At 50.1% G+C, this 27,280-nt stretch overlaps 1 protein-coding gene across 1 annotated transcript; it reads left to right on the forward strand.

Moving 5' to 3' along the window:
- Positions 1-18,793: 18,793 nt before the first annotated feature.
- Positions 18,794-20,728, forward strand: LOC149450517 (E3 ubiquitin/ISG15 ligase TRIM25-like). Its single transcript, XM_089691873.1, has one exon. The coding sequence runs from the start codon at positions 18,809-18,811 to the stop codon at positions 20,390-20,392; it is 1,584 nt and encodes a 527-aa protein (XP_089547999.1). The 5' UTR covers positions 18,794-18,808; the 3' UTR covers positions 20,393-20,728.
- The last annotated feature ends 6,552 nt before the right edge of the window (positions 20,729-27,280 follow it).

The following is a 27,280-nucleotide window of genomic DNA, read 5'->3' on the forward strand; positions in this document are numbered from 1 at the left end:
TTTCTGACTGCCCATCACATTTCTTGAGGTGCTAAAGTACCAGGATAGTACAAACACCCCCAAATACCAGGACAGAACAAACACCCCCAAATACCAAGATAGTACAAACACCCAAAAATGACCCCTTTTCGGAAAGTAGACACCCTAAGCTATCTGCTGAGAGGCATATTGAGTCCATGGAAAATTTATTTTTTTCCACAAGTTTCTAAAAAATGACAAAAACATTTTTTTTTTACAAAAAGTTGTCACTTAAATTATACATTTTTTCGCTCAAGTCATGGGTATATGTAGAATTACACCCCAAAATACATTCTGCTTTTTCTACCGAGTATGGGGGTACTACATGCGTGAGACTTTTTGGGAGCCTAGCCACATACAAGAGCCTGAAATCCACATCAATTCTAGGTGTTTGTAGGACAATACTTGTGCTCGCCACAGGACCAGCTTGTACTGCACTTATTGGACTCGCCACGTCACCAAGTGATACTGCAGTGCTGGTATGTGAAAGACCAGGATGTACTAAGCCGCTGGTGCTCACCAGTTCACCAAAAGGTAGCGCGGCACTAGTACTGGCACTCTGCTGCATATGAGAGTCATCATGTGTTTGTTACATCTCAGCACATTGGGAATGGGGTCATGTACTCCTGATCTTAGCAGGGACCTCTTCTCCATTGTCTGAGCGATCTGTCAGGGTGCTGCTGCTGTCTACAGGTTCATATTCTGAGGCCGATTCTGTCAGTGAGTCTTCCCCTTCACTCTCACCTGACATGCTCAGAATCCTGTAGGCCTCTTCACTAGAGTACCTTTGGTTGGACATTTTGGCCACTAAATTTATGCGGCCCTAGTGCGACTCACAGGAAAAAGAGCTCCTGGCTGTCAGGGACTGCTCAAACCGCTACGAAAAAATTTGCTGAGAAGTGCTAACAGAGATCAGGCCTGATTCTGCAAACACTGTGGTTTTGTGTGCAATGTACCAAGTGACAGTGACCTACTGACACTGCACTTGCTGGGGGAGTAGGGGGGAAGTAAGCGTAGAAGTTAAACGCAGGTGTTGGCAGGTGCTGGGGCTGATCCCGATAACGCTGAATTTTTGGGGACGCTATACTAATGTGAACGCTGGTATAGTGCTGATCTGATCAAAGATATTGATCCGTTCAGACACTATACTAGCAATAGAGGATTATTGTGTATGAGCGTCTTCCTGGCAATCAAGGGGTTAAATGTGATGACTGGTGTACTGACGGGCAATCTGACACTATCTGGGAGGGGCACAAACTGACACTAACGCTATAGGAAGTCACCGATGACACTAATACAGTGATCAGTAAAATATCTGTACACTGAACTAATGACACTGGTGACAGGGCAGTGAGGTGGGTTAATTGGGGGGGGTGGGGGTGATCAGGGGGTTAAATGTGACACTAGAAGTGTAGCGCTTTTACTCACGTTTTGTGTTCTTTCTTCTCTCTCAGGGATGGAATGTGCCCAGGCAGAGAAGATTGACATCATATCCTGTCCTATGTAACTGTCATCACAGGACAGGATAGGACAGGGACCGATCATCTGACTTAGTCTGGACATCACTGGCCTAAGTTGAATGATTGATCCCTCAGGAATCGAAGTGTGACACCCGCAGGTCAGGGGGGCGCGCGCACGCCCCGGCCTGCGAAACCAGCGGGAGCGTGAATCACGTTTATATACGTGATCCTGTGCACAGGGGCCACCTTGTCGCAGTATATGTACTGTGGGTGGTTCCCTAGTGGTTAAAACCCAATCTGCTATCCCCTTTCTGCACATAATGCTCTTCTTGTCTATAAATGGTCCTCCAATCAGTGCTTATGTGGCCAGTTTTTGGCCCAGTGACATTTTCTGCAGGCATTAGAGCAGCATACACATGTGACAACAATGATGGCAGACTGGCCAATAACTACTCTTCCTACACAGGGGAGGAGCCATGACCACCTGTACACAGATCCAGGTTGAGGCTGGGTGTCAATTCATTCTGGAAGTGGGGCAGAAGCTGTTGACCACTGTGCTAATAGTGAGAAAAAACATCTCCTGAGCAGGGCTTCACCCTGAAATGTCCACCTGAGGCATGTAGTACTTGACAGGTCTGGAGGATGTGCGACTTGAAGACCATTTGTTGTAGAATGTCCCACTGATGATTGGGAACGCAAGCTTTTCTCGTAGATTGCCTCGTGACTTGAGTCAGTCCCACTGCTGCAGGATTGTTCTCACTGTGTGTGGCAACTTTTGGCACTTCTGTGAGAATGGTCTGTGCTTTGTGAAAGGAACCGCTCTACATGGATGATGTTGGGATTTCTTTGCTGGGCCCACTCCTCAAAGGTGTAGAGTTCTGGCCTGGCTTGGAGGTTTGGTGGTTAACCTTGGAGGGAGTAGGAAAAGGCAGTTGCGGGCAGAACTAGGTCCACATCCAACTCCCGATTCAAGTCCACATCCTCACCTGGGTGTTCTACAGGATGCTTGCCCGTTGTACTTCCCAGGTTTTTAATGCATATTGTAGTTGAACAGGGCCAAACAATCCTCCCATCTCTGTTGTAATGCCCCACATTTGGCTGTTTCCAGATAAGTGAGGGGATTACTGTCCCTGAAGACCTCGATCTGCGCTCCCGTGAGGTACTCTCCCGTGAGGTACTTTTCTGTAATGATTTAAACCAGTAATAGTTCCAAGTTAAATTTACTGTAATTGTGGGGGTTCCACTTGGTGAGCTGTAGGCTGTGGTTTGTGTAGCCAATCACTCTTTCATGTCCATCTTGCTCCTGGGCCAGGATGACCCCTAGGCCCTCTAAACTTCTGTCCAGGTACACTGAGAAGAGTCTTGAGTACTCAGAGTAGGCCAGGAGGGGTGCAGATGTCAGATATTGTTTCATGGTGTCTAAGGCCAACTGTTGTGGCTTCTGCAATTGGGACTAGATCGAGGGGGAGGATCCCCCTTTCCTCTGCATAGATTGACTGCTTATCAGCTGTGTAAATGGTGCGGAGATCTGTGCAAACTTGAGGATGAACCACCGGCACCAGTCCGCCATCCATAGGAAAGAGTACTGCGCAGTGATTGAAGGGACCCACTCCTGCAACGCTTGGACCTTGGCCGGGCCAGGGGAGACTCCCCCAGCCTCTATAAAATGCCCCCAGATACTGAGTCTTCTGACACATCAGGTGTCACTTGCTGGACTTTAACTTTAACGTGTACTAGGCCAGACAGGTGAATATCTGGTCCAGGTGTTGCGTGTAGTCCGCAAATGTTTTGGAGAAAATGATTAGAGATGAGCGAATCGAAGTATCCGAAGTGGAATTCGAGTCGAATATTGGAAAATTTTCGATTCACGCCGAATCCGAAAAATAGCCTACTTCGGACGCGCAAATCGAAATTTTTCCTAAAATGGCGGCGGACATGTGCGGCGACGGAGCGGGGATGTCTGGGAAGGCGCGCAGACAAGGCGCGCTGCCCCATAATACATTCCTTAATGACATGTGATCGCATTAGCCAATCAGCAGCCAGCCAGCCAGCACTGTGTAATGGTCGAGCTATAAATAGCGGCCATTTTAGAATCCTTCATTTGCCTCCAGTCATTGAACAGAGGCAGACCGCTCTGTATTAGGGACAGAGTTAGGGCCACAGAAACGTTACTTGGGGACAGAGAAACGTTACTTAGGGACAGAGAAGCATTACTCAGGGACACAGAATTGTTAATGAGGGCCACAGAATCGTTACTTAGGGACAAAGAAACGCTAGTTAGGGCCACAGAATTGTTACTCAGGGACAGACAGAATTGTTACTGAGGGCCACAGAACTGTTACTTAGGGCCACAGAAACGTTATTAGGGCCACAGAATTATTACTCAGGGACAGACAGAATTGTTACTGAGTGCCAGAGAATTGTTACTTAGGGCCACAGAAACGTTAGTTAGGGCCACAGAATTGTTACTCAGGAACAGACACAGAATTGTTACTGAGGGCCACAGAACTGTTACTTAGGGCCACAGAAACGTTATTAGGGCCACAGAATTGTTACTCAGGGACAGACAGAATTGTTACTGAGTGCCAGAGAATTGTTACTTAGGGCCACAGAAACGTTAGTTAGGGCCACAGAATTGTTACTCAGGGACAGACACAGAATTGTTACTGAGGGCCACAGAACTGTTACTTAGGGCCACAGAAACGTTAGTTAGGGCCACAGAATTGTTACTCAGGGACAGACACAGAATTGTTACTGAGGGCCACAGAACTGTTACTTAGGGCCACAGAAACGTTATTAGGGCCACAGAATTGTTACTCAGGGACAGACAGAATTGTTACTGAGGGCCACAGAACTGTTACTTAGGGCCACAGAAACGTTATTAGGGCCACAGAATTGTTACTCAGGGACAGACACAGAATTGTTACTGAGGGCCACAGAACTGTTACTTAGGGCCACAGAAACGTTATTAGGGCCACAGAATTATTACTCAGGGACAGACAGAATTGTTACTGAGTGCCAGAGAATTGTTACTTAGGGCCACAGAAACGTTAGTTAGGGCCACAGAATTGTTACTCAGGAACAGACACAGAATTGTTACTGAGGGCCACAGAACTGTTACTTAGGGCCACAGAAACGTTATTAGGGCCACAGAATTGTTACTCAGGGACAGACAGAATTGTTACTGAGTGCCAGAGAATTGTTACTTAGGGCCACAGAAACGTTAGTTAGGGCCACAGAATTGTTACTCAGGGACAGACACAGAATTGTTACTGAGGGCCACAGAACTGTTACTTAGGGCCACAGAAACGTTAGTTAGGGCCACAGAATTGTTACTCAGGGACAGACACAGAATTGTTACTGAGGGCCACAGAACTGTTACTTAGGGCCACAGAAACGTTATTAGGGCCACAGAATTGTTACTCAGGGACAGACAGAATTGTTACTGAGTGCCAGAGAATTGTTACTTAGGGCCACAGAAACGTTAGTTAGGGCCACAGAATTGTTACTCAGGGACAGACACAGAATTGTTACTGAGGGCAACAGAACTGTTACTTAGGGCCACAGAAACGTTATTAGGGCCACAGAATTGTTACTCAGGGACAGACACAGAATTGTTACTGAGGGCCACAGAACTGTTACTTAGGGCCACAGAAACGTTAGTTAGGGACACAGAATTGTTACTCAGGGACAGACACAGAATTGTTACTGAGGGCCACAGAATTGTTACTTAGGGCCACAGAAACGTTACTCAGGGACACAGAATTGTTACTGAGGGCCACAGAACCGTTACTTAGGGCCACAGAATTGTTACTCAGGGACAGACACAGAATTGTTACTCAGGGACACAGAATTGTTACTGAGGGCCACAGAACCGTTACTTAGGGCCACAGAAATGTTACTCAGGGACACAGAATTGTTACTGAGGGCCACAGAACCATTACTTAGGGCCACAGAATTGTTACTCAGGGACAGACACAGAATTGTTTCTTGAGGGACACAGAATTGTTACTGAGGGCCACAGAACCGTTACTTAGGGCCACAGAAACGTTAATCAGGGACACAGAATTGTTACTGAGGGCCACAGAACCGTTACTTAGGGCCACATAAACGTTAATCAGGGACACAGAACTGTTACTGAGGGCCACAGAACCGTTACTTAGGGCCACATAAACGTTAATCAGGGACACAGAATTGTTACTGAGGGCCACAGAACCGTTACTTAGGGCCACAGAATTGTTACTCAGGGACAGACACAGAATTGTTACTGAGGGACACAGAATTGTTACTGAGGGCCACAGAACCGTTACTTAGGGCCACATAAACGTTAATCAGGGACACAGAATTGTTACTGAGGGCCACAGAACCGTTACTTAGGGCCACATAAACGTTAATCAGGGACACAGAATTGTTACTGAGGGCCACAGAACCATTACTTAGGGCCACAGAATTGTTACTCAGGGACAGACACAGAATTGTTTCTTGAGGGACACAGAATTGTTACTGAGGGCCACAGAACCGTTACTTAGGGCCACAGAAACGTTAATCAGGGACACAGAATTGTTACTGAGGGCCACAGAACCGTTACTTAGGGCCACGTAAACGTTAATCAGGGACAGACACAGAATTGTTACTGAGGGACACAGAATTGTTACTGAGGGCCACAGAACCGTTACTTAGGGCCACATAAACGTTACTCAGGGACACAGAATTTTACTGAGGGCCACAGAACCGTTACTTAGGGCCACAGAATTGTTACTCAGGGACAGACACAGAATTGTTACTGAGGGACACAGAACTGTTACTGAGGGCCACAGAACCGTTACTTAGGGCCACAGAAACGTTAATCAGGGACACAGAATTGTTACTGAGGGCCACAGAACCGTTACTTAGGGCCACATAAATGTTAATCAGGGACACAGAATTGTTACTGAGGGCCACAGAACCGTTACTTAGGGCCACAGAATTGTTACTCAGGGACAGACACAGAATTGTTACTGAGGGACACAGAACCGTTACTTAGGGCCACAGAAACGTTAATCAGGGACACAGAATTGTTACTGAGGGCCACAGAACCGTTACTTAGGGCCACATAAACGTTAATCAGGGACACAGAATTGTTACTGAGGGCCACAGAACCGTTACTTAGGGCCACAGAATTGTTACTCAGGGACAGACACATAATTGTTACTGAGGGACACAGAATTATTACTGAGGGCCACAGAACCGTTACTTAGGGCCACAGAATTGTTACTCAGGGACACAGAATTGTTACTGAGGGCCACAGAACCGTTACTTAGGGCCACAGAATTGTTACTCAGGGACAGACACAGAATTGTTACTCAGGGACACAGAATTGTTACTCAGGGACACAGAATTGTTACTCAGGGACACAGAATTGTTACTCGCACAGACACAGAATTGTTACTCGCACAGACACAGAATTGTTACTCAGGGACACAGAATTGTTACTCAGGGACACATAATCGTTGAATTAAAGAGTATGTCAGACAACATGCAGAGGAGTGGCAGAGGAGGCAATGTTTTAGGAGCGAGCAGACGTGGCAGCAGAGGAAGGGGTCGAGGCAGCACTATTCGCAGCCAGAGGCCAGTGCTCCCGGTGTCATCCAGCGGTCGTGTCTGCACCGACAACCCTGCCGTCATTGATTGGTTGGCTCGGTCGTCTTCCTCTTCCCAGGTCACCTCTGACACCTACAGCCAACGGTCGGTGGGTACGTCAGACACAACCGTTAGTTGGCATGGTCCGGGACCAAGCCCACTGAAATCACGTGTCCTCTACCTGCCCCTGTCCTTTGCTGTTCCCTCACCAAGCGAAGTATCGCATGCTGTGGGCTCAGCCCCACTGTACAGTGAGGAAGAGCTAACAGAGGGCGGTCAGGAACGGGGGGAGACATCCGCCTTTTCAGCAGCCAGGCGAAGAAGTACTGGCGAGGAGAGTGGCTCGGTAGCCGGTCTAGAGACAGGTCTGTCTCCTGACCCAGACGCAGCCGAGGGGGCTAGTAGTGAGGCGGAGACCCTACTTGATGATGAGGAGGTTGATCGCACTTGGCTGCCTCGTCGTCATCAGGTAATTTCTTCCGCATCATCAGGAGAAGAGGGTGCCAGCTTGGCAGCGAGCGAAACAGTCGGTGGGTTGCCCAGGAGGCAGCAGGGTCGCAGCAGTGTCAGTGGAGCCAAACGGCCACGGAGTAGAGCACCAGCTCCACTGCAGCCTACCACCACGGCCAGTAGTGGTGCCGGTGCGCACGGAGGAAGTAGCAGTCAGCCAGTGAGGAGTAGCGGGGGCAAAGTTTCCTACTCGGTGGTGTGGCAATTTTTCGTCAAGCCGCCCGAGGAAGTAAACGTAGCCGTATGTCGACTATGTGGCCAGAAATGCAAGGGTGGCCAGGGGGCCCATGTTGGGACTACAGCGTTGCGTCAGCATATGCAGCGTCACCATTCGGTGGCCTGGGAAAACCGTGATAAAGATACGGAGGTTCTGCCTGCCCCAGCCCCCGCTCCATCACCCGCTCCGTTACTTGCTCCATCACCCGACGTCATCAATCGCCCTCTATCAGCCAGTCAAGGCTCCAACACCTCTGCTGAGGGGAGTTGTCGCTCGTTGGTATCTTCCGCTCGTTCAGATGCTCCTTCTCCTGCTACTCCTCTTCTCGGATTCTGTCAGCAGTCTTTCTTGGAATCCGTTTCCAAGAGACAACAGTTTGCGAGCACGCACCCGACGGTGCAAAAGCTGAACGTCCTCCTGTCCAAGTTGCTGGTGCTGCAGTCCCTCCCTTTCCAAGTGGTGGACTCAGCACCTTTCCGAGAAATGATGGCTTGTGCCGCGCCGCGGTGGAGAGTGCCAAGCCGGCATTTCTTCGCCAAAAAGGCAGTGCCAGCCCTGCATTCACATGTAGAAGAGATGGTGGGCCAGTCTTTGAGCATGTCGGTCTCTGCCAAAGTGCACGGCAGCGCCGACGTGTGGAGCTGTAACTACGGTCAGGGACAGTACATGTCATTTACGGCCCACTGGGTGAACGTGGTGCCGGCACAGCCGCACCAGCAACTTGGACAGGTCACGCCGCTTTTGCCTCCACGTTTGCACGTCCTTGGTCCAGCAAACATGTCCGCCTCTACCACCTCTTCTTCCGCCGTGTCCTCAGCCGCCACCCCCGTGCCAAGTCCCATTACCCGACCGGCATATCACATGTGCAGGGCGCAACGGTGTCACGCTGTGCTACACCTGGTATGCCTTGGCGAACGTAGTCACACAGGGGAGGAACTGCTGAGTGTAATGAACAGAGAAATCGACAGATGGCTGTCTCCGCGCAAACTGAAAATCGGAACCATGTTGACCGACAACGGAAAGAACATGGTGTCTGCTCTGCGTCAAGGAAGGTTGTGCCATGCGCCATGCATGGCTCACGTGTTCAATCTGGTTGTCAAGCGGTTCCTAAAATCCACCATCCCACTGCAAGACATCCTTAAAATGTCACGTAAACTTTGCATGCATTTCAGCCATTCCTACACCGCAAAGCACACCCTCCTTGAGCTGCAGCGACAGAACGGAATTCCACAGCATCGCCTGATCTGCGACGTTGCAACAAGGTGGAATTCAACCCTACACATGTTAGACCGCCTTTACGAGCAGCGAAAGGCCATCACCGATTTCCTGATGTTACAAGCGGATAAAGGTACTCCCCTGTGTAACTTAGATGTCAGCCATTGGCAGCTCATGCGTGACACCTGCCGCTTGCTCAGGCCCTTTGAGGAGGCCACGCTATTCGTGAGTCGGCAGGACTATGGGATGAACGACGTCATTCCTCTGTTGCACGTCCTTGAACAAATGCTGTTAACAATGGCTGGTCAGGGTGCGGTAGACGTGGCGCACAGATCTCAACGCCACATGACCCCTGTGGGGGCAAGACAGGAAGAAGAGGAGGAGGTAGAGGAGGACATTTGTGCTCAGGAATTATTGAGTGAAATGGGTGGTTTTTCCACTCAGCGGACAGGAGTGGAGGAGCAGGAGCATCTGGGAGAGGAGGAGGAGACAGAGGACCCAGACGCACCGTGGCAGTATGCTGTGGAGATGGAGGCAGGGAGTCCCTCGCATTCCTTGGCGCAAATGGCCCATAGCATGCTCGGTTGCTTGCGTAGCGACAGCCGAATAATAACCATCAGACAGAGGGATGACTTTTGGCTGTCCACCTTGTTGGACCCTCGCTATCGTTCCAAAATGGTGGCCTTTTTCACACCTGCTGAGAGGGAGGCCAAAATTACGTACTATAAAAACCACCTATGTAGTCAGTTGGTCTCTGCCTTTGTGCGCCAACGTCCATCCTCAGACACTGTGGGCCCTGTGCGCTCGCGTTCCGCTGCCATGGCAGCAGGGGAGGGGTGGGGTGGGGTGGTAGGAGCAGTGGCAGCTCCACCAGCAGCGGCTGCCTCAGTCTGCAGTCGATGATGAGTAGCTTTCTTCACCAGCGCAGTGAGGAAACTACTAACCAGCCGCAGCAGCAGCAGCATCAGGTGGACCTGGAGCAGGAGCTCAAACAACAGGCTTGGGCCTACTTGGACAGCACCCTGCCAACCGAGGTAGACAATCCCCTTGACTACTGGGCAACGAAACTTGACCTTTGGCCCCAACTAGCTGAATTTGCCCTTGAAAGGCTGTCATGCCCGGCCAGTAGCGTGGCATCGGAGCGCGTGTTTAGTGCGGCAGGAGGTATTGTAACTCCGCGGAGGACACGACTGTCCACCCAAATTGTGGAGAGACTCACGTTTGTGAAAATGAATCAGGCGTGGATTAGTCTGGATTTCAAACCACCAGTTCCTGACACAACTGACTAAATCCGCCATGAATCATGCCCCTGCCATGTGCCACTTTCAGGTCTCCTCACACACTGCTGGTGTGTTCCATTTTTTGTCATAGGGTGCTGGCAGATTACGGGCCTCCTATAGCTGCTGCCAGGCCCCTAATCTGCCATGGGCCCCTATACCGCCTCCTCATGCTGCTGCCAGGTCCAGAGTCTGTCATGGGTCCCTGTACGGCCTCCCATTGCTGCTGTCTCCATCGCCACACTCTGCCATGTGCCACATTCTAGTCTCTTCACACTGCTGGTGTGTTGAATTTTTTGACATAGGGTGCTGGCAGATTACGGGCCTCCCATAGCTGCTGCCAGGCCCCTAATCTGCCATGGGCCCCTATATACCGCCTCCTCATGCTGCTGCCAAGTCCAGAGTCTCTCATGGGTCCCTGTACGGCCTCCCATTGCTGCTGTCTCCATCGCCACACTCTGCCATGTGCCACATTCAGTTCTCTTCACACTGCTGGTGTGTTGAATTTTTTGACATAGGGTGCTGGCAGATTACGGGCCTCCCATTGCTGCTGCCAGGCCCGTAATCTGCCATGGGCCCCTGTACCGCCTCTTCATGCTGCTGCCAGGTCCAGAGTGTGTCATGGGTCCCTGTACGGCCTCCCATTGCTGCTGCCAGGAGGCAGCAGGGTCGCAGCAGTGTAAGTGGAGGCAAACGGCCACGGAGTAGAGCACCAGCTCCACTGCAGCCTACCACCACGGCCAGTAGTGGTGCCGGTGTGCACGGAGGAAGTAGCAGTCAGCCAGTGAGGAGTAGCGGGGGCAAAGTTTCCTACTCGGCGGTGTGGCAATTTTTCGTCAAGCCGCCTGAGGAAGTAAACGTAGCCGTATGTCGACTATGTGGCCAGAAAGTCAAGCGTGGCCAGGGGGCCCATGTTGGGACTACAGCGTTGCGTCAGCATATGCAGCGTCGCCATTCGGTGGCCTGGGAAAACCGTGATAAAGATACGGCGGTTCTGCCTGCCCCAGCCCAGGGTTCCATTTTGTCATAGGGTGCTGGCAGATTACGGGCCCCCCATAGGTGCCGCCAGGCCCCAAATCGGCCATGGGCCCCCGTACCGCCTGGTCACGCTGCTGCTGAGCCCACAGTGTGACCTGGGTCCCTGTACGGCCTCCCATTGCTCCCACTCTACCATGTGCCACTTTGAGGTCTCCTCACACTCCTGCGGTTTTCCATTTTGTCATAGGTTGCTGGCAGATTAAAGGCCTCCCATAGGTGCCGCCAGGCCCCAAATCGGCCATGGGCCCCCGTACCGCCTGGTCACGCTGCTGCTGGGCCCACAGTGTGACCTGGGTCCCTGTACGGCCTCCCATTGCTCCCACTCTACCATGTGCCACTTTGAGGTCTCCTCACACTCCTGCGGTTTTCCATTTTGTCATAGGTTGCTGGCAGATTAAAGGCCTCCCATAGGTGCCGCCAGGCCCCAAATCGGCCATGGGCCCCCGTACCGCCTGGTCACGCTGCTGCTGAGCCCACAGTGTGACCTGGGTCCCTGTACCGCCTCCCATTGCTCCCACTCTACCATGTGCCACTTTGAGGTCTCCTCACACTCCTGCGGTTTTCCATTTTGTCATAGGTTGCTGGCAGATTACAGGCCTCCCATAGGTGCCGCCAGGCCCCAAATAGGCCATGGGCCCCCGTACCGCCTGGTCACGCTGCTGCTGGGCCCACAGTGTGACCTGGGTCCCTGTACGGCCTCCCATTGCTCCCACTCTACCATGTGCCACTTTGAGGTCTCCTCACACTCTTGCGGTTTTCCATTTTGTCATAGGTTGCTGGCAGATTAAAGGCCTCCCATAGGTGCCGCCAGGCCCGTAATCTGCCATGGGCCCCTGTACCGCCTCTTCATGCTGCTGCCAGGTCCAGAGTGTGTCATGGGTCCCTCTACGGCCTCCCATTGCTGCTGCCAGGAGGCAGCAGGGTCGCATCAGTGTCAGTGGAGCCAAACGTCCACGGAGTAGAGCACCAGCTCCACTGCAGCCTACCACCACGGCCAGTAGTGGTGCCGGTGTGCACGGAGGAAGTAGCAGTCAGCCAGTGAGGAGTAGCGGGTGCAAAGTTTCCTACTCGGCGGTGTGGCAATTTTTCGTCAAGCCGCCCGAGGAAGTAAACGTAGCCGTATGTCGACTATGTGGCCAGAAAGTCAAGCGTGGCCAGGGGGCCCATGTTGGGACTACAGCGTTGCGTCAGCATATGCAGCGTCGCCATTCGGTGGCCTGGGAAAACCGTGATAAAGATACGGCGGTTCTGCCTGCCCCAGCCCAGGGTTCCATTTTTTCATAGGGTGCTGGCAGATTACGGGCCTCGCATAGGTGCCGCCAGGCCCCAAATCGGCCATGGGCCCCCGTACCGCCTGGTCACGCTGCTGCTGGGCCACAGTGTGACCTGGGTCCCTGTACGGCCTCCCATTGCTCCAACTCTACCATGTGCCACTTTGAGGTCTCCTCACACTCCTGCGGTTTTCCATTTTGTCATAGGTTGCTGGCAGATTAAAGGCCTCCCATAGGTGCCGCCAGGCCCCAAATCGGCCATGGGCCCCCGTACCGCCTGGTCACGCTGCTGCTGAGCCCACAGTGTGACCTGGGTCCCTGTACCGCCTCCCATTGCTCCCACTCTACCATGTGCCACTTTGAGGTCTCCTCACACTCCTGCGGTTTTCCATTTTGTCATAGGTTGCTGGCAGATTACAGGCCTCCCATAGGTGCCGCCAGGCCCCAAATCGGCCATGGGCCCCCGTACTGCCTGGTCACGCTGCTGCTGGGCCCACAGTGTGACCTGGGTCCCTGTACGGCCTCCCATTGCTCCCACTCTACCATGTGCCACTTTGAGGTCTCCTCACACTCCTGCGGTTTTCCATTTTGTCATAGGTTGCTGGCAGATTACAGGCCTCCCATAGGTGCCGCCAGGCCCCAAATCGGCCATGGGCCCCCGTACCGCCTGGTCACGCTGCTGCTGAGCCCACAGTGTGACCTGGGTCCCTGTACGGCCTCCCATTGCTCCCACTCTACCATGTGCCACTTTGAGGTCTCCTCACACTCCTGCAGTTTTCCTTTTTGTCATAGGTTGCTGGCAGATTACAGGCCTCCCATAGGTGCCGCCAGGCCCCAAATCGGCCATGGGCCCCCGTACCGCCTCGTCACGCTGCTGCTGAGCCCACAGTGTGACCTGGGTCCCTGTACCGCCTCCCATTGCTCCCACTCTGCCATGTGCCACTTTCAGGTCTCCTCACACTGCTGCTGGTTTCCATTTTTGTCATAGGGTGCTGTATGGCCTCCCATTGCTGCTGCCTCCACCGCCACACTGTGGCTCCACACTCTGGTTTTGGCCCCGTGACTGGCCAAATGAGTGAAGTGTGCGGTGATTCTAAGATCGACGGCACTCATCTGCATGTCATACTGACTGACAGTATTATTTCTCTTCCCCAGCAGACTCCAAGGGCATTTAAATTAAAGGTACAGTGTTCTGCACTAATATAAAGGCTCTCTGAAGCCTAGAAACACCCTTTTTTAAGTTAAATTCACAGCGAATATATTCGACTCGAATCGAATATTGTCCACGAATTTGCCGAATCAGTCGAATCGAATTTTTGAATACTTCGCTCATCTCTAAAAATGATGTCGAGATAGATTAGTACTAGTCAAAATTGTAGTCCCCTAAACATCTTTCCATTAACTGTTGAAAGGTACAAGGAACATTTTTCAGAACAAAGGGCATACAACTGTGCTCAAACAGTCCCAGGAGGGGAATAAAGGCCTCCCACTCCCAGTCCCATTCTCTTATCAGGACTTGCTAGTAGCCTTGACTTTCTAGTCAAGTGTAGAAATGTATTGGGCCTCACCTAGTGCCATGAGCAACTCCTCTACCCTGGGCAAGAGGTATACATCCTGGGGAGTACAGGCATTCAACTTCTGATTGTCCAACACGGCAGAGGCGGCCCACAGACTGCAACACTCTCGGATTACACCACTCTGAAGCATGTTACAGATCAAGTACATGACTTCCTGCAAAGGGCCGGGGGAATATGGCGGTATTACTCTATGATAGGTGGAGCTTCCCTGATGTGGATTGGGTGGTCAGTTGTGTCCATGCAGAAGTAGTCCTCTTGGCTGGTTGCAAAATCCTGTACGTGTTTGTAAGGGAATTCCTGTGAGACGTCTGGTTAATAGAAATGCGCATGCGTGTGGCAATCTCCACAGAATGGTGATCAGGAGTGCACATACGGACAGAAATGCACCATCACGCAGTGTATGTTGGCATCAGACAGACTATTTAAAGGATGCTTCTGCCTGTGGTCAGTGCTGACTGGTCTTCAGCTGTTTCCCCTGTGCCCTGCTGTATTCTTGTATGATTCCATTGTTGCTGACCCGGCTTGTTCCTGACCTGACTTCGGATTCTGCTCCTGACTTGTTGGTAAAGTTCCTGACCCGGTTCTGTTCCTGGCCTGACTTTGGATTCTGTTCCTCACTTGTTGGTAAAGTTCCTGACCCGGTTCTGTTCCTGACTTCGGCTCTGCTTATGATTTGGTACTTTGATGCCTGCCTGTTGATGACCTGGCTATTCCTGTGACCTCACTCCTGTCTCTGATTCCGGCTTCCTGTCCCATTTGAGTGCCCACCTGGCTGTCTACTGTACAAGCTCTGCACACCATTGAGTGTTCCTGCTTCAGGTCTGTTGGAAGATCTGACACACCACTCATCCTGAACCTGTTGTGAAAGTGGAGTGCCCCTTTAATCTGGGCTGGATTCTGGAGCATTTGCTACCATTCCTGAACCAGTGGTCTGCCAGTCTCTTCAGGACTCCAACTGCAAATTCTTCTGGCAACATCTTCTGGCACTCTTGATCCCCTGGTCCCTCAGCACCCTCTGTTCCACTTCCATCAGGGTCAGGGCTAGTGACACAAGTGAGGCCGACCTCATCATTTCATTCTCCTATCAGGTACATGACAGTGTTTTCTAGTGGTTGATGGAGAAGAGGTTATTGAGGCGGAGATGAATCCTTGAAGGGAATGGCCAGCTGTTACAGTAACTGTCTATACTGTCCTCTATACAGGGAGGCCATGGTGGCTTGCAGCGGGGCGCACACAGCTCTGACCCCTGACTGGGCCCAGGAAATGCAACGGCTGAGTACCACGTAGAGATCTGCAATGGTGGTGTGATTCAGGAGCGGATCCAGGGAGATTTTCAAGTTTATGAGCTGGACTAGCACTTTCCCTCGATGAACCCTTGACAAGCTGCGAGATGTCAACCACTCCTCCGGCACTCTGGGGTCTTTGGGGGGCTCAACCATTACCGTGGCCCCTTCCATATTCTTGTGGGCTCCAACTGGCAGGAACCAAACAACCTCTTGGAGGGGCACTAGGAATAGATTTTCGTTTGGGGGGATTGTGGACCACTCTCACCAGTCCAGCCTGTTATCTAGCTGGCCAATGGTGGACCTTAAAAGCCTTGATTACATTGAGCCAAACAGCTCACAGGCCACAGCCCTGATCTTAGTCTTAGCCAGAGGGTGAGTTAGGTCCAGATCCTTCAGGATATTCATGTTCAGGACAATAGGCACCACCAGGCTTACTGGACTACAAGTCAACACAACTCCGACCAACTCCACTACCTTGTCATCTCTCTGGATTCGCACCCAGGTAACTCCTTCCAGCATAATAGGTAGGTTATTGGCTGACTTCAGGGATAACCAATAGGGGTTCAGCTGGTCCCAAGTCACGAACCACTGGAAATACCTTGAACTCCATAATGTTGACCATCAGGACCATCTGGTCTTTTACTAAGGTGTTAACAACCTGAAGTGCAACCACAGCCTCTGGCCCAGTGGCTTCACTATGGGGGTGCGGGGGATGTGAACTGCACTTGGGTGACACCCGCCAGAGGGGTGACACTGGGGCTTTTTTTCTGCCAGAACTCCGGTGCTGGTCACTTGTTCGCTGCTCAGTACCGTCGCAGAAGCAATGCTGATGGATTTACAAGTGTCAGCGCTCCTCTGCTGGAGGCCGCTCAGAACCCCCTGCCCTGCACATCTCTATATGAGAGCAGAGGAGGGAGGGGGAGGGGAGGGAAATCTACATGTTGGTAGTCACATGGCAGAAGCTCCATACCTGCCCTGTCCAGTCTCCTTCTGTAAGTTGTAGCTGATCCTATGCAGCCCCTCTGATGCTTTCCAGGCTGAGGAGAGGATTTGGGGGCGAGGAGAGCTCTCTAATGGAAGGGGGAAAGGGGGGCTTCAGCTGTATACTGGAATCTGGGGGGAACATTGTGGGGGGGCTTAGGGGTATACAGCGCACCTCTCAACTCTGCACTCTGTATACAGCGCACCCCTCAGCCCTGCACTCTGTACACAGAGCACCCCTCAACCCTGCACTCTGTACACAGGGCACCCCTCAACCCTGCACTCTGTACACAGGGCACCCCTCAACCCTGCACTCTTTACACAGGGCACCCCTCAACCCTGCACTCTATACACAGGGCACCCCTCAACCCTGCACTCTATACACAGGGCACCCCTCAACCCTGCACTCTATACACAGCGCACCCCTCAACCCTGCACTCTCTATACAGCGCACCCCTCAACACTGCACTCTGTACACAGGGCACCCCTCAACCCTGCACTCTGTACACAGGGCACCCCTCAACCCTGCACTCTATACACAGGGCACCCCTCAACCCTGCACTCTGTACACAGGGCACCCCTCAACCCTGCACTCTATACACAGGGCACCCCTCAACCCTGCACTCTGTACACAGAGCACCCCTCAACCCTGCACTCTGTACACAGGGCACCCCTCAACTCTGCACTCTGTACACAGGGCACCCCTCAACCCTGCACTCTGTACACAGGGCACCCCTCAACCCTGCACTCTGTATACAGCGCACCCCTCAACCCTGCACTCTATACACAGGGCACCCCTCAACCCTGCACTCTGTACACAGGGCACCCCTCAACCATGCACTCTTTACACAGGGCACCCCTCAACCCTGCACTCTATACACAGGGCACCCCTCAACCCTGCACTCTATACACAGCGCACCCCTCAACCCTGCACTCTATACACAGCGCACCCCTCAACCCTGCACTCTGTATACAGCGCACCCCTCAACACTGCACTCTGTACACAGGGCACCCCTCAACCCTGCACTCTGTACACAGGGCACCCCTCAACCCTGCACTCTATACACAGGGCACCCCTCAACCCTGCACTCTATACACAGCGCACCCCTCAACCCTGCACTCTGTATACAGCGCACCCCTCAACCCTGCACTCTGTACACAGGGCACCCCTCAACCCTGCACTCTGTACACAGGGCACCCCTCAACCCTGCACTCTGTACACAGGGCACCCCTCAACCCTGCACTCTGTACACAGGGCACCCCTCAGCCCTGCACTCTGTACACAGGGCACCCCTCAACCCTGCACTCTGTACATAGCACACATCTGAAGGCCTGGTATGTAACAATGCCCCACTGTTAGTACAATCTGGCCACACCCACAACTTGATGCAGAGGACTGGCCATGCTCAGCTGGAGAGGTGACACCATGTTTTTCCACACCAGGTGACATCAACCCTAGTGACACCACTGCTCTGACCTGTGGGGACCTTGCTTTGCCATTCTCGGCAGTTGGCCCTAGGAGCCTCTAGTTTAATGGCAGCCTTCGGTGCACTTATTTTTGGTCCAACTACTTGCCCAAAGTGACCACACCACCAGCATTTCTGGTCTTCATCTGGGTCCCTCCATAGTGGGTCCTCACCCTTAGCACTGTCCCTGTCAGACGGGGATCCTGTCCCTACACTAGCCATTCACAGAAATTGTACCAAACCCAAAAGCTGGAGTCTTAAATAGGTTCTGCTTCTGCCTGACCCAAGATGGTCACTAGGGTCACATGGGGCACCAGTGTCCAATCAGACAGCTATCTCCCTGTGACTGCAGGAAGTCATAGAGGAACCAAGTTCCTCACAACTTCCTTCCCCTTCTGCATTGCCACTTCAGTAGAGCACCACCTGCAGTGGGGAGTACAGACTGCACCTGCCTAGACGGGGTGACTACCACCATTACTCTCTGCATGTTGGGGTGTTGGTGCAATAATGAAGACATGTTTTGGGGGTACACAGGCTGCAGTATACGCAGTGTATAGTGTGAGCTCAGACTCTATAGAACCGAATCCCTTTTCAGCATCATGTAGTCACCTCCACTTCCCATCTCAATGCACTTAGTGCTCCTCACGTCTCCCCACATCCGTCTTTCCCTCGTTCTCTGTCCTGCAATGTTGGGAGGTGCGATTATCATGACTACTGCAAATAAAAGCTTCTTCCTTCTGTACTCTGATCTCCGTGTCCTATAATACTCACCCAGCCCAGCCTCACCCTGTGTAGGAGGGTGTCACCCCTCCCCCACTGCATTCCTCTCCATTGTCAGAGACTTTCAGTTTCATTTCTTTTCTGCAGTCAGCGATGGCGTCTTCTGCTCTGAGAGCTGAGCTGGAATGTTCCGTCTGTCTGAACATTTATACTGATCCTGTGACCCTGAAATGTGGACACAACTTCTGCCGGGTCTGTATTGATGGTGTGCTGGATACACAGGAGGGGTCTGGAGGATATTCCTGTCCTGAATGCAGAGAGAAGTTTCCGGGTCGTCCTCCACTGCAGAAGAACATGAAACTACGTAACATAGCAGAGAATTTCCTGTCTGTTCAGCCAGGTCAGGAGGACTGCGGGGTCTTCTGTACTTACTGTGTGGACTCTCCTGGACCTGCTGTTAGATCCTGTCTACACTGTGAGGTTTCTCTGTGTGATAAACATCTGAAAGTCCACAAAAAGTCCCCAGAACACATCTTATCTGACCCCACCTTGTCCATGGAGAGCAGGAAATGCTCCGTCCATAAGAAGATCCTGGAGTATTACTGCGCTGAGGATGAGACCTGTATCTGTGTGTCTTGTTGTCTGATTGGAGAACACACAGGACATAAGATGATGTCTCTGGATGGGGCTTCTGAGAAGAAGAAGGAGACACTGAGGAATGTTCTGCAGAAACTTCTGACAAAGAGAGAGGAGATGGAGGAAAGAGTCCAGAGTCTGCAGGAACACAGGAGGAAAGTAGAAGAAGAAGAAGCTGGTGACACCGAGAGAGTCACTGCCCTGTTTATAGACCTCAGGAGATGTCTGGAAGACCTGGAGAAGAGAGTCCTGAGGGACATCTCCGGGAGGGCAGAGCGGGTCTCCATCTTCATCCAGGATCTGGAAATAAAGAAGGAGGAGCTGTCCAGGAAGATGCGTGACATTGAGGAGATGTGTAACATGACGGATCCACTGACTGTCCTACAGGAACCAGACACAGGTGACTTGTGTGATACTGAGGATGGAGATGATGAGGACAGAGAGAGACATGAGGACCTCCTCCATGATGGAGGGGGGCTGGATGTGGCGGGGGTCTTACACACAGGTTTATCTGATATAATAACAGGGGTAAATGTATCCTTCTATATACAGGGGGCTGCAGACATATTACTGGATGGAAACACAGCTGGTAATAAGCTACAGATATCAGATGGCGGGAAAACTGTGTCCAGATCAAATAGGAACCAGAATCGCCAAGAAACACGAGAGAGATTCCAGTATTCTCAGGTGATGAGCAGTCAGAGGTTCTCCTCAGGGAGACATTACTGGGATGTGGATGTCGGGGGGTCAGAGAGCTGGGTAGTCGGGATGTGTTACCCCAGTATAGACAGGAGAGGAGGGGGGTCATTGATTGGAAGGAATAACAAGTCCTGGGGTTTGGGCAGGTCTGGTGATGATGATGATGATGATCAGTATGCAGTGATACATGATTATGATGAGACCCCATTACCCACCAATCCCTCCAGTAACAGAGTCAGGATAGATCTGGATTATGAGGCCGGGCGGATCTCCTTCTATGATCTGTGTGACCCGATCCGACACCTCCACACCTTCACCACCACCTTCACTGAGCCCCTCCATGCTGGGGTATATGTATGGGAAGGTTGTATAAAGATAGGTGGGGGGAGGGGGGAGATGTAAGAACTCCGCCCACAGTCTGGTGATGTCAGATGAAGAATTGGAATTCATTTCATATTCATCCAATAGTATATAGAGGTGGGCGGGGCTTCCTGCAAGTTTTTGTACTATAAATAAATGTGAGATTTCTCCTCTGTCACCGATCTCTGTGATTGGGTAGAATTTCTGTCCAATTACTGGAGTCACAATAACATTGGTCCTAATGGTCAGAGATGATGATGATGCGATCCATCCATCCATCCATCCATCCATTGACAATCTGCCAAATTGTTAAGCACAGAGTTATCACAGTGTGTGACACCAGCCATCTCCTCTCTGCCCCTCCCCCTCCTACCTGCCCCTCCCCCCAGTGTGGTCCTTCTGTGTGGGGTGGCACCATGAAAAGACATAGAGGGTGGGGTGTAGTCACTGTGATGGGATAGGATGGGGTCATCTCTCCTCTCTGCCCCTCCTCCCTGCCCCTCCCCCATGTGGTCCCCCTGTATGGGGTGGCACCATGATCAGACATAGAGGGTGGGGGGCAGTCACAGTGAAGGGATAGGATGGGGGTCACCTCTCCTCCTTGCCCCTCCCCCATGTGGCCCTCTGTATGGGGTGGCACCATGATCAGACATAGGAGGTGGGGTGCAGTCACTGTGATGTGATAGGATGGGGTCTCCTCTCCACTCTTCCCCTCCCCCTCCTCCTTTCCACTCCCTGCATGTGGTTCCTTTATGTGGTGTGTCACCATGATCAGACATAGAGGGTGGGGTGCGGTCACTCTGATGGGATAGGATGGGGTCACCTATCCTCTCTGCCCTTCCTCCTCCTCTCTGCCCCTCCTCCTGCTTCCTGCCCCTCCCCCATGTGGCCCCTCTGTGTGGGGTGAACCATGGTCAGACATATCAGACATAGAGGGTGGGGTGCAGTCACTGGGATGGGATAGGATGAGGTCAGCTCTCCTCTCTTCCTCTCCCTCTTCTCTCTGCCCCTCCCCCTCCTCTCTGCCCCTCCCCCTCCTCCATACAATCTATACTACATAGAGATGGAAATAAATGTAACAATCTGAGAGGAAATATATGAAGACGTCTTCTACAGATTTACTACTGAAAGAAATAATCTGATGTACCAGAGAGCCCAGACTGTGTTTCTTAGTCCCCGGTCACAGCGGTGCGACTCGTCATGTGAGTTGATAGTTTCTCATCACATGACAAGTCGCACTCTATTGTCCACAATGGAAGCGGTCATACCGGTACAAATCCCCCTCCATCCGAGTCGCACCGATTACACTGTTCAACAAATTTTTATTTTTTGCCAGTTTTGGAAACAAAAGGATCCATTTCTTAATGAATTTCACATTCTGAGTTCAAATATAACAATGAAATTTGTCAATTGGCTCTAGTTTTTCTGTAAACGGAAAGTTTTCTACTATAGGCGTAATGACTACATAATGCACAATAATTCTATAGATAGATGTCTTTCCACAAATATAAAGCAAGTGATATGACTACATAACAAAGCCTAAATGGCATAATATATTGCATAGGATTACCAAGAACAATGATAGCCATAAGCTAAGTTGAATCATTTTAATACTTCGGATTCTCACTAGTTTTGTCTTCAGTTTGTGTCGGTTTTGCTTCTCTTGGCTTTTCTCTTGTATTCGAGGAAAGGGCTATCTCTTACAACTGTCCAGCAATAGTCAGCAAGCATTGATGGGCTCCATTTACCTTGATATCTTCTTTCCATAGCTGCAATGTCTTGATGGAAGCGCTCTCCGTGTTCATCACTCACTGCTCCACAGTTTGGTGGGAAAAAATCCAGATGCGAATGTAGAAAATGAATTTTTAGAAACATGTTGCAACCCAGATTTCTGTAAGTTTGGATGAGTTTTTCTACCACTTTCTTGTAGTCTGGTGTTTTATTGTTTCCAAGAAAATTTGATGTCACTGATACAAATGCTGTCCAGGCAGCCTTTTCCTTTCCACGCAACAGAGAAAGAAACTCATCATCATGAATAAGTTTACGAATCTGCGGCCCAACAAAGACTCCTTCATTTATTTTTGCAGCACTAAGTGCTGGAAATTTGCTAATCAGGTACTTGAAACCTGCTTTATTCTTGTCCATTGCCTTAACAAAGTTTTTCATTAATCCCAACTTGATGTGTAATGGAGGTAATAAGATCTTATTGCTGTCTACAAGTGCTGGATAGTTAACATTTTTTTCTCCAGGCTGCAATGACTGGCGTAATGGCCAGTCTCTTTTGGCATAGTGCATTTCTCTCGCACGACTGTCCCACTCACAGAGGAAGCAGCAGTACTTAGTATATCCACCTTGAAGTCCAAGTAGGATAGCAATCACCTTCAGGTCACCACAAATCGACCATTGATGTTCATCATAGATGATGCACCTTAAAAGCTCTTTCAAGTTTTCATACGTTTCTTTCATTGAAACTGCGTAAGCAACTGGAACTGACGGCAGCTGATTGCCATTATGGAGCAAAACAGCTTTAAGACTCGCCTTTGAAGCATCAATGAACAGCCTCCACTCATCGGGATCATAGCATACGCCGATGGCTGAGATTAAACCATGAACATTGTTACATACAGCAATATCACCTTCCTGGACGAAGAATGGGATCAGATCTTTCTGACGATGACGGTAGAAAGACGTACGAACATCACTTGCTAGGAGATTTCACTGTTGTAGTCTTGACCCCAAAAGCTCTGCCTTGTTCTTCGGAAGATCCAGGTCTCTGATAAGATCGCTCAATTCCACTTGTGTAATGAGGTGTGGTTCAGTGGGTGTGGATGGAAGAAAGTCTGGGTCATGTGAGGTTGACGGTTGATGACTACACGCTTCAGGTTCTTCCTCACTTGACTCAACCACGAAGGATTCTGGTGCTTTAGGAATTGGTAGCCCCTCTCCATGAGGAACTGGACGTATTGCCGATGGAATATTTGGATAGTGCACAGATAACTTTTTCTTCTTATTTAGCCCTTTTACAATTGGAGGCACCATACAAAAGTAACAATTACTAACATGATCTGTTGGCTCTCTCCAAATCATTGGCACAGCGAAAGGCATAGATGCCTTTTTTCCATTCAACCATTGCTCCAGTGCCGTCCCACAAGAATTGCAGCATATATGTGGTGCCCAGCTCTTGTCCTGGTCTCCTATCTTGCAGCCAAAATACAAGTTGTAGGCTTTCTTAATCATTCCTGTTATCCTCCTTTTTTGTGAGATAAAAGTTATTTCACCGCAGATATAGCAGAAATTATCTGCTTTATTCACACAAGTTCGAGGCATTACTGAGTAGCCTATATAAGCAGAAAACGAAATGTAAAGACGAACTCCAATCAGCTACAGATACTGCAGCTTTTATGCAGTGAAGTGATGCAATTAAAGGCTAATATTGCATCATCTCAGTATACATGACATTTTCTATTGGTCACCAGTATCAATTGCGCAATATGCAGCTGAAGTTGCATCATAATTTTGAATGGCTTACGTCATTAGATGGGTGAATATATCATGGAAACTAGAGCCAATCAACATTTTTTAGGGTCATTTTCGTTTTCAGCACCCCAAAATTATGTAAGATTAGCTAATTTTATGCCCAAAACGTTTTACCTGTTGAACAGTGTTATGAAAGTTCTTCCTGCACTACTTTTTCCAAGTTCAGCTGCGACTTACATAGACTTGTATATAAAGTCACACAGATGTCCTGCAAGTCGCACCTGAAGTCGCACTGACATCCGACTTTGGAATCGAGTGACTTCAAGTGACGTTTCCAGATTACAAAGTGGGATCCAGTGGGACTGAAGACTTAGTTTGTAGGCCGAGTGGGTCAGGATTAGATCCCCGGTCAGGTGTTTCCTATCTGGGGCTCCGTTAGAGAGATTTCTTCTCACTTCCTGTCCCGGTGACAACATTTTCCTAGACAGGAAATGAGGGGAACTCTCCAACAGAAACACAGAGTGAAATAAGAATCCTATGTTTAGTGGAGTAAAGAAGGGGAAGGTTTGGGGCCCCTGTCAGATCTTTCTATGTCTGTGTCCCTGGTACAGATTGGCCCTCACTCCTTGTCCCAGAGCCCCCTATAGTAGGAAAAGCCAGCCGGGGTTCTCCTCCTTCCCCACACCATCCACAACTAGAAATCAAGTCTTTGTCTTGGCATGGACTGTAATAGAACATCTCCTTCCTAGAATTGGAGCAGTGTGGGTGTCGGTGTCAGTGGAAGCAGCACTGAGATGGATGTTGGTGTGCAGCGTGTTCTCCGCTCTCACCCTCCTCATCTTCCCCACCAGAGAAGACGATATTCTACAGAGAGCCGTCATACATCAGGCTGCTAATATGTAGAATAGACGGGAAGATGAAGAGGGTGAGAGCGGGGAACATGCTGATCAGTAATAGACATCACAGTGCTGCCTGCACTCCCCCTCTGATTGGTTGCTCCGGCTCTCACACTCTGCAGTACCGTGTACTATCCACCTCATTGATGGTTTAGACTTTAGCCCCTTCCTACCTGTAGGACGTACTGGGATGATGACTGCAGCTCTAGGATGGAGATTCCTTGTCATGGAAAAGCTATCCTAGCGACTGATTAGCTGCTGGATGGCTTTTATAGGCAGTTGGAGCCCCCCTCCCCCACCCACCGGGGCTTCTCAACCATCTCCTGTGTGATTGGAGATCCTGGTTTCTAATCCGGCTGTGTCACCTGATTACCATAGAGCTGGCTGTGGACTAGATGGTCCCTGGTCATCTCTATGGTCATGGGAGGCTGGAAGCAATGCCATGATGTCACTTCCGGTTCTGGCAGATGTGAACACTGACATTTTTTTTCTAGAAAGCTGAGATTGATTTTTTTATCTGATGCTTTCCAGGGTAGAGGAGAGATCTGGGGTCTTATAGACCCCAAATGTCTTCATAAAGAGGACCTGTCATGCCTGATTTCTATCAAAAGGGGTGTTTACATTACTTATAACAGCAATAAAAATGATAAAAATAAATAAATAAATACATAAAGGGACATTGTAGAAATAGGAAAAACAAATAATACTTATATTAAAGTGTCCCCATCCCCCGTGCTCACGTGCATACGTAGGTTGCGCCCACATATGTAAACGGTGTTCCCACCACACATGTGACGTATCACCACAAACATTACAACAAGAGTAATGATGGCGGCTCCAGACCTCCTCTGTACCTCCAAACTGGTAACCCCTAAAAATGTTTAAATCCTCACTTATGGAGATTTTTAAGTTCTGTAGCTTGGCAACATTTTACAAACGTATTCAGTTATAAAGTGTGATATGTTAGGTATCTATTTACTTTTTATGTTACCAAAAACGGGTTATATATTGTGTGTTTATTCCATTAAAATTCATTAAAGTGTATTTTTTCCCAAATGATTGCATTTGATACATCTCAGCGTACATACCGTGTGACAAAAAAATTGCATCACCCACCATTTTATTCTCTCGGGTCTCTTCTTAATATATATATAATGTTTAGGGGTTCTAAGTCTTTTTCTAGTAAAACAATGGTGATTGGTACATGTAGGGGGAATGTGAGAATTGGTGTGGGGGGGCGGGAAGTCGTGAAGAAACGATGTTGGATTCTATGAGATGTTGGAAATGGTCTTTAGAGATGGAGGACATGGATGTTCTGAATCTATCTCTGCTTTCATCTTAGAATTCTCCTCTTTCTAGTACTTGCCCGTGTTACACAAGATAGCTATGGAAGGGGGCTCCTTCCAGCATTTCTATGGAAGAGAAGGATCCTCTTAGAGGGCGGGGCTAGCCTCTGCCCCGTTTTGGTCCCCCCAATAGAATTTCCTATCATGGTGTAGCGCCTCCCCTGGTGGTTTCCAGGTATCTGCAGCCACAGCATGGGCACTCTGACATTGTTGTATACAAATGTAGCAATCTATACATTTCTGTGTTTTCTTCATTTTTGGAACATTTTGTTGTGTTGATTCTTAAACAATCCTCCATTATTCTTCTCCCTGAAGAAGTGGATCCCAATCCAGGAAACGTGTCAAGTTCAGTCATAGAATAAAAATGGGAGGAGTTTGTAGAAATGAATGTGTGGGGGTGGAGATGACCATACGTTCTGGAAATGGATACATTATGTACAAATAATGATGACAAATGGAGGTTATCTGAAAGCTTTGTTCTCAATGAATTTATAACTTCATGATTCTTCTGGAATAAAGTATATGAAATGGTAATATAATATATTTTGTGTGAGTTGTGCCTCAAACATCCTTCCATTCCATTGACACATTCTCTATATACACCCCCACACCACAGTGCCAAGAGCCTGAGCCACTGTGAGCTTCTTGAGTGCGGGGACCTGGAGAAGTGCAGACCCATCGCTGGGGTGTCTATGCCCACCCAAGGTTCAAAGTACTGAGAGGCTGAGAGGTCTCCTGCCATGACAGAACCCAAGGCTGGAGAGACCTTCTGCTGGTGTGAGGGCCTACACCAGAGCTGAGCTTCTGGGACCTGACTTCATAGAACTGCAGACTCCCAAGTGATCTGGATTGGATTTCTGTGTACCAGGAGGGGTGAGCTCACCATCCGTGTTTATCCCAACATTGACATAGTTCGGGCAATAGAGATGGCTCTTTATTCAGCAACCCACTAGTCGTCTACTGCACACTCTAAAAGGGACAGCTACACATGCACCACCTTCAGAAGGGCCCCAACGAAAGCTGGCCAACACTGACAATTAGGCACCAATACTTTATAGCCACCTCCAGGGGTACCCCTTTGTCAGGAGCACACATTCCCGGCCACTGTTGGGGCTGTATGCATGGAGTACACATGAGGACATTTGTTTTCTTGGTGTCATTGATGCCAATACTGTAACCCTGTTTGTGTCCATTATAATTTGGTATAACAT

This window comes from Staurois parvus, unplaced genomic scaffold, assembly GCF_062004578.1.
Source record: "Staurois parvus isolate SC_StPar_1 unplaced genomic scaffold, SC_StPar_1.0 ptg000573l, whole genome shotgun sequence".
Classification (NCBI taxonomy): domain Eukaryota; kingdom Metazoa; phylum Chordata; class Amphibia; order Anura; family Ranidae; genus Staurois; species Staurois parvus.

Bases quoted from the DNA above. Each gene is read 5' to 3' on its own strand.
- LOC149450517 (XM_089691873.1), top strand. From the start codon at position 18,809: ATGGCGTCTTCTGCTCTGAGAGCTGAGCTGGAATGTTCCGTCTGTCTG.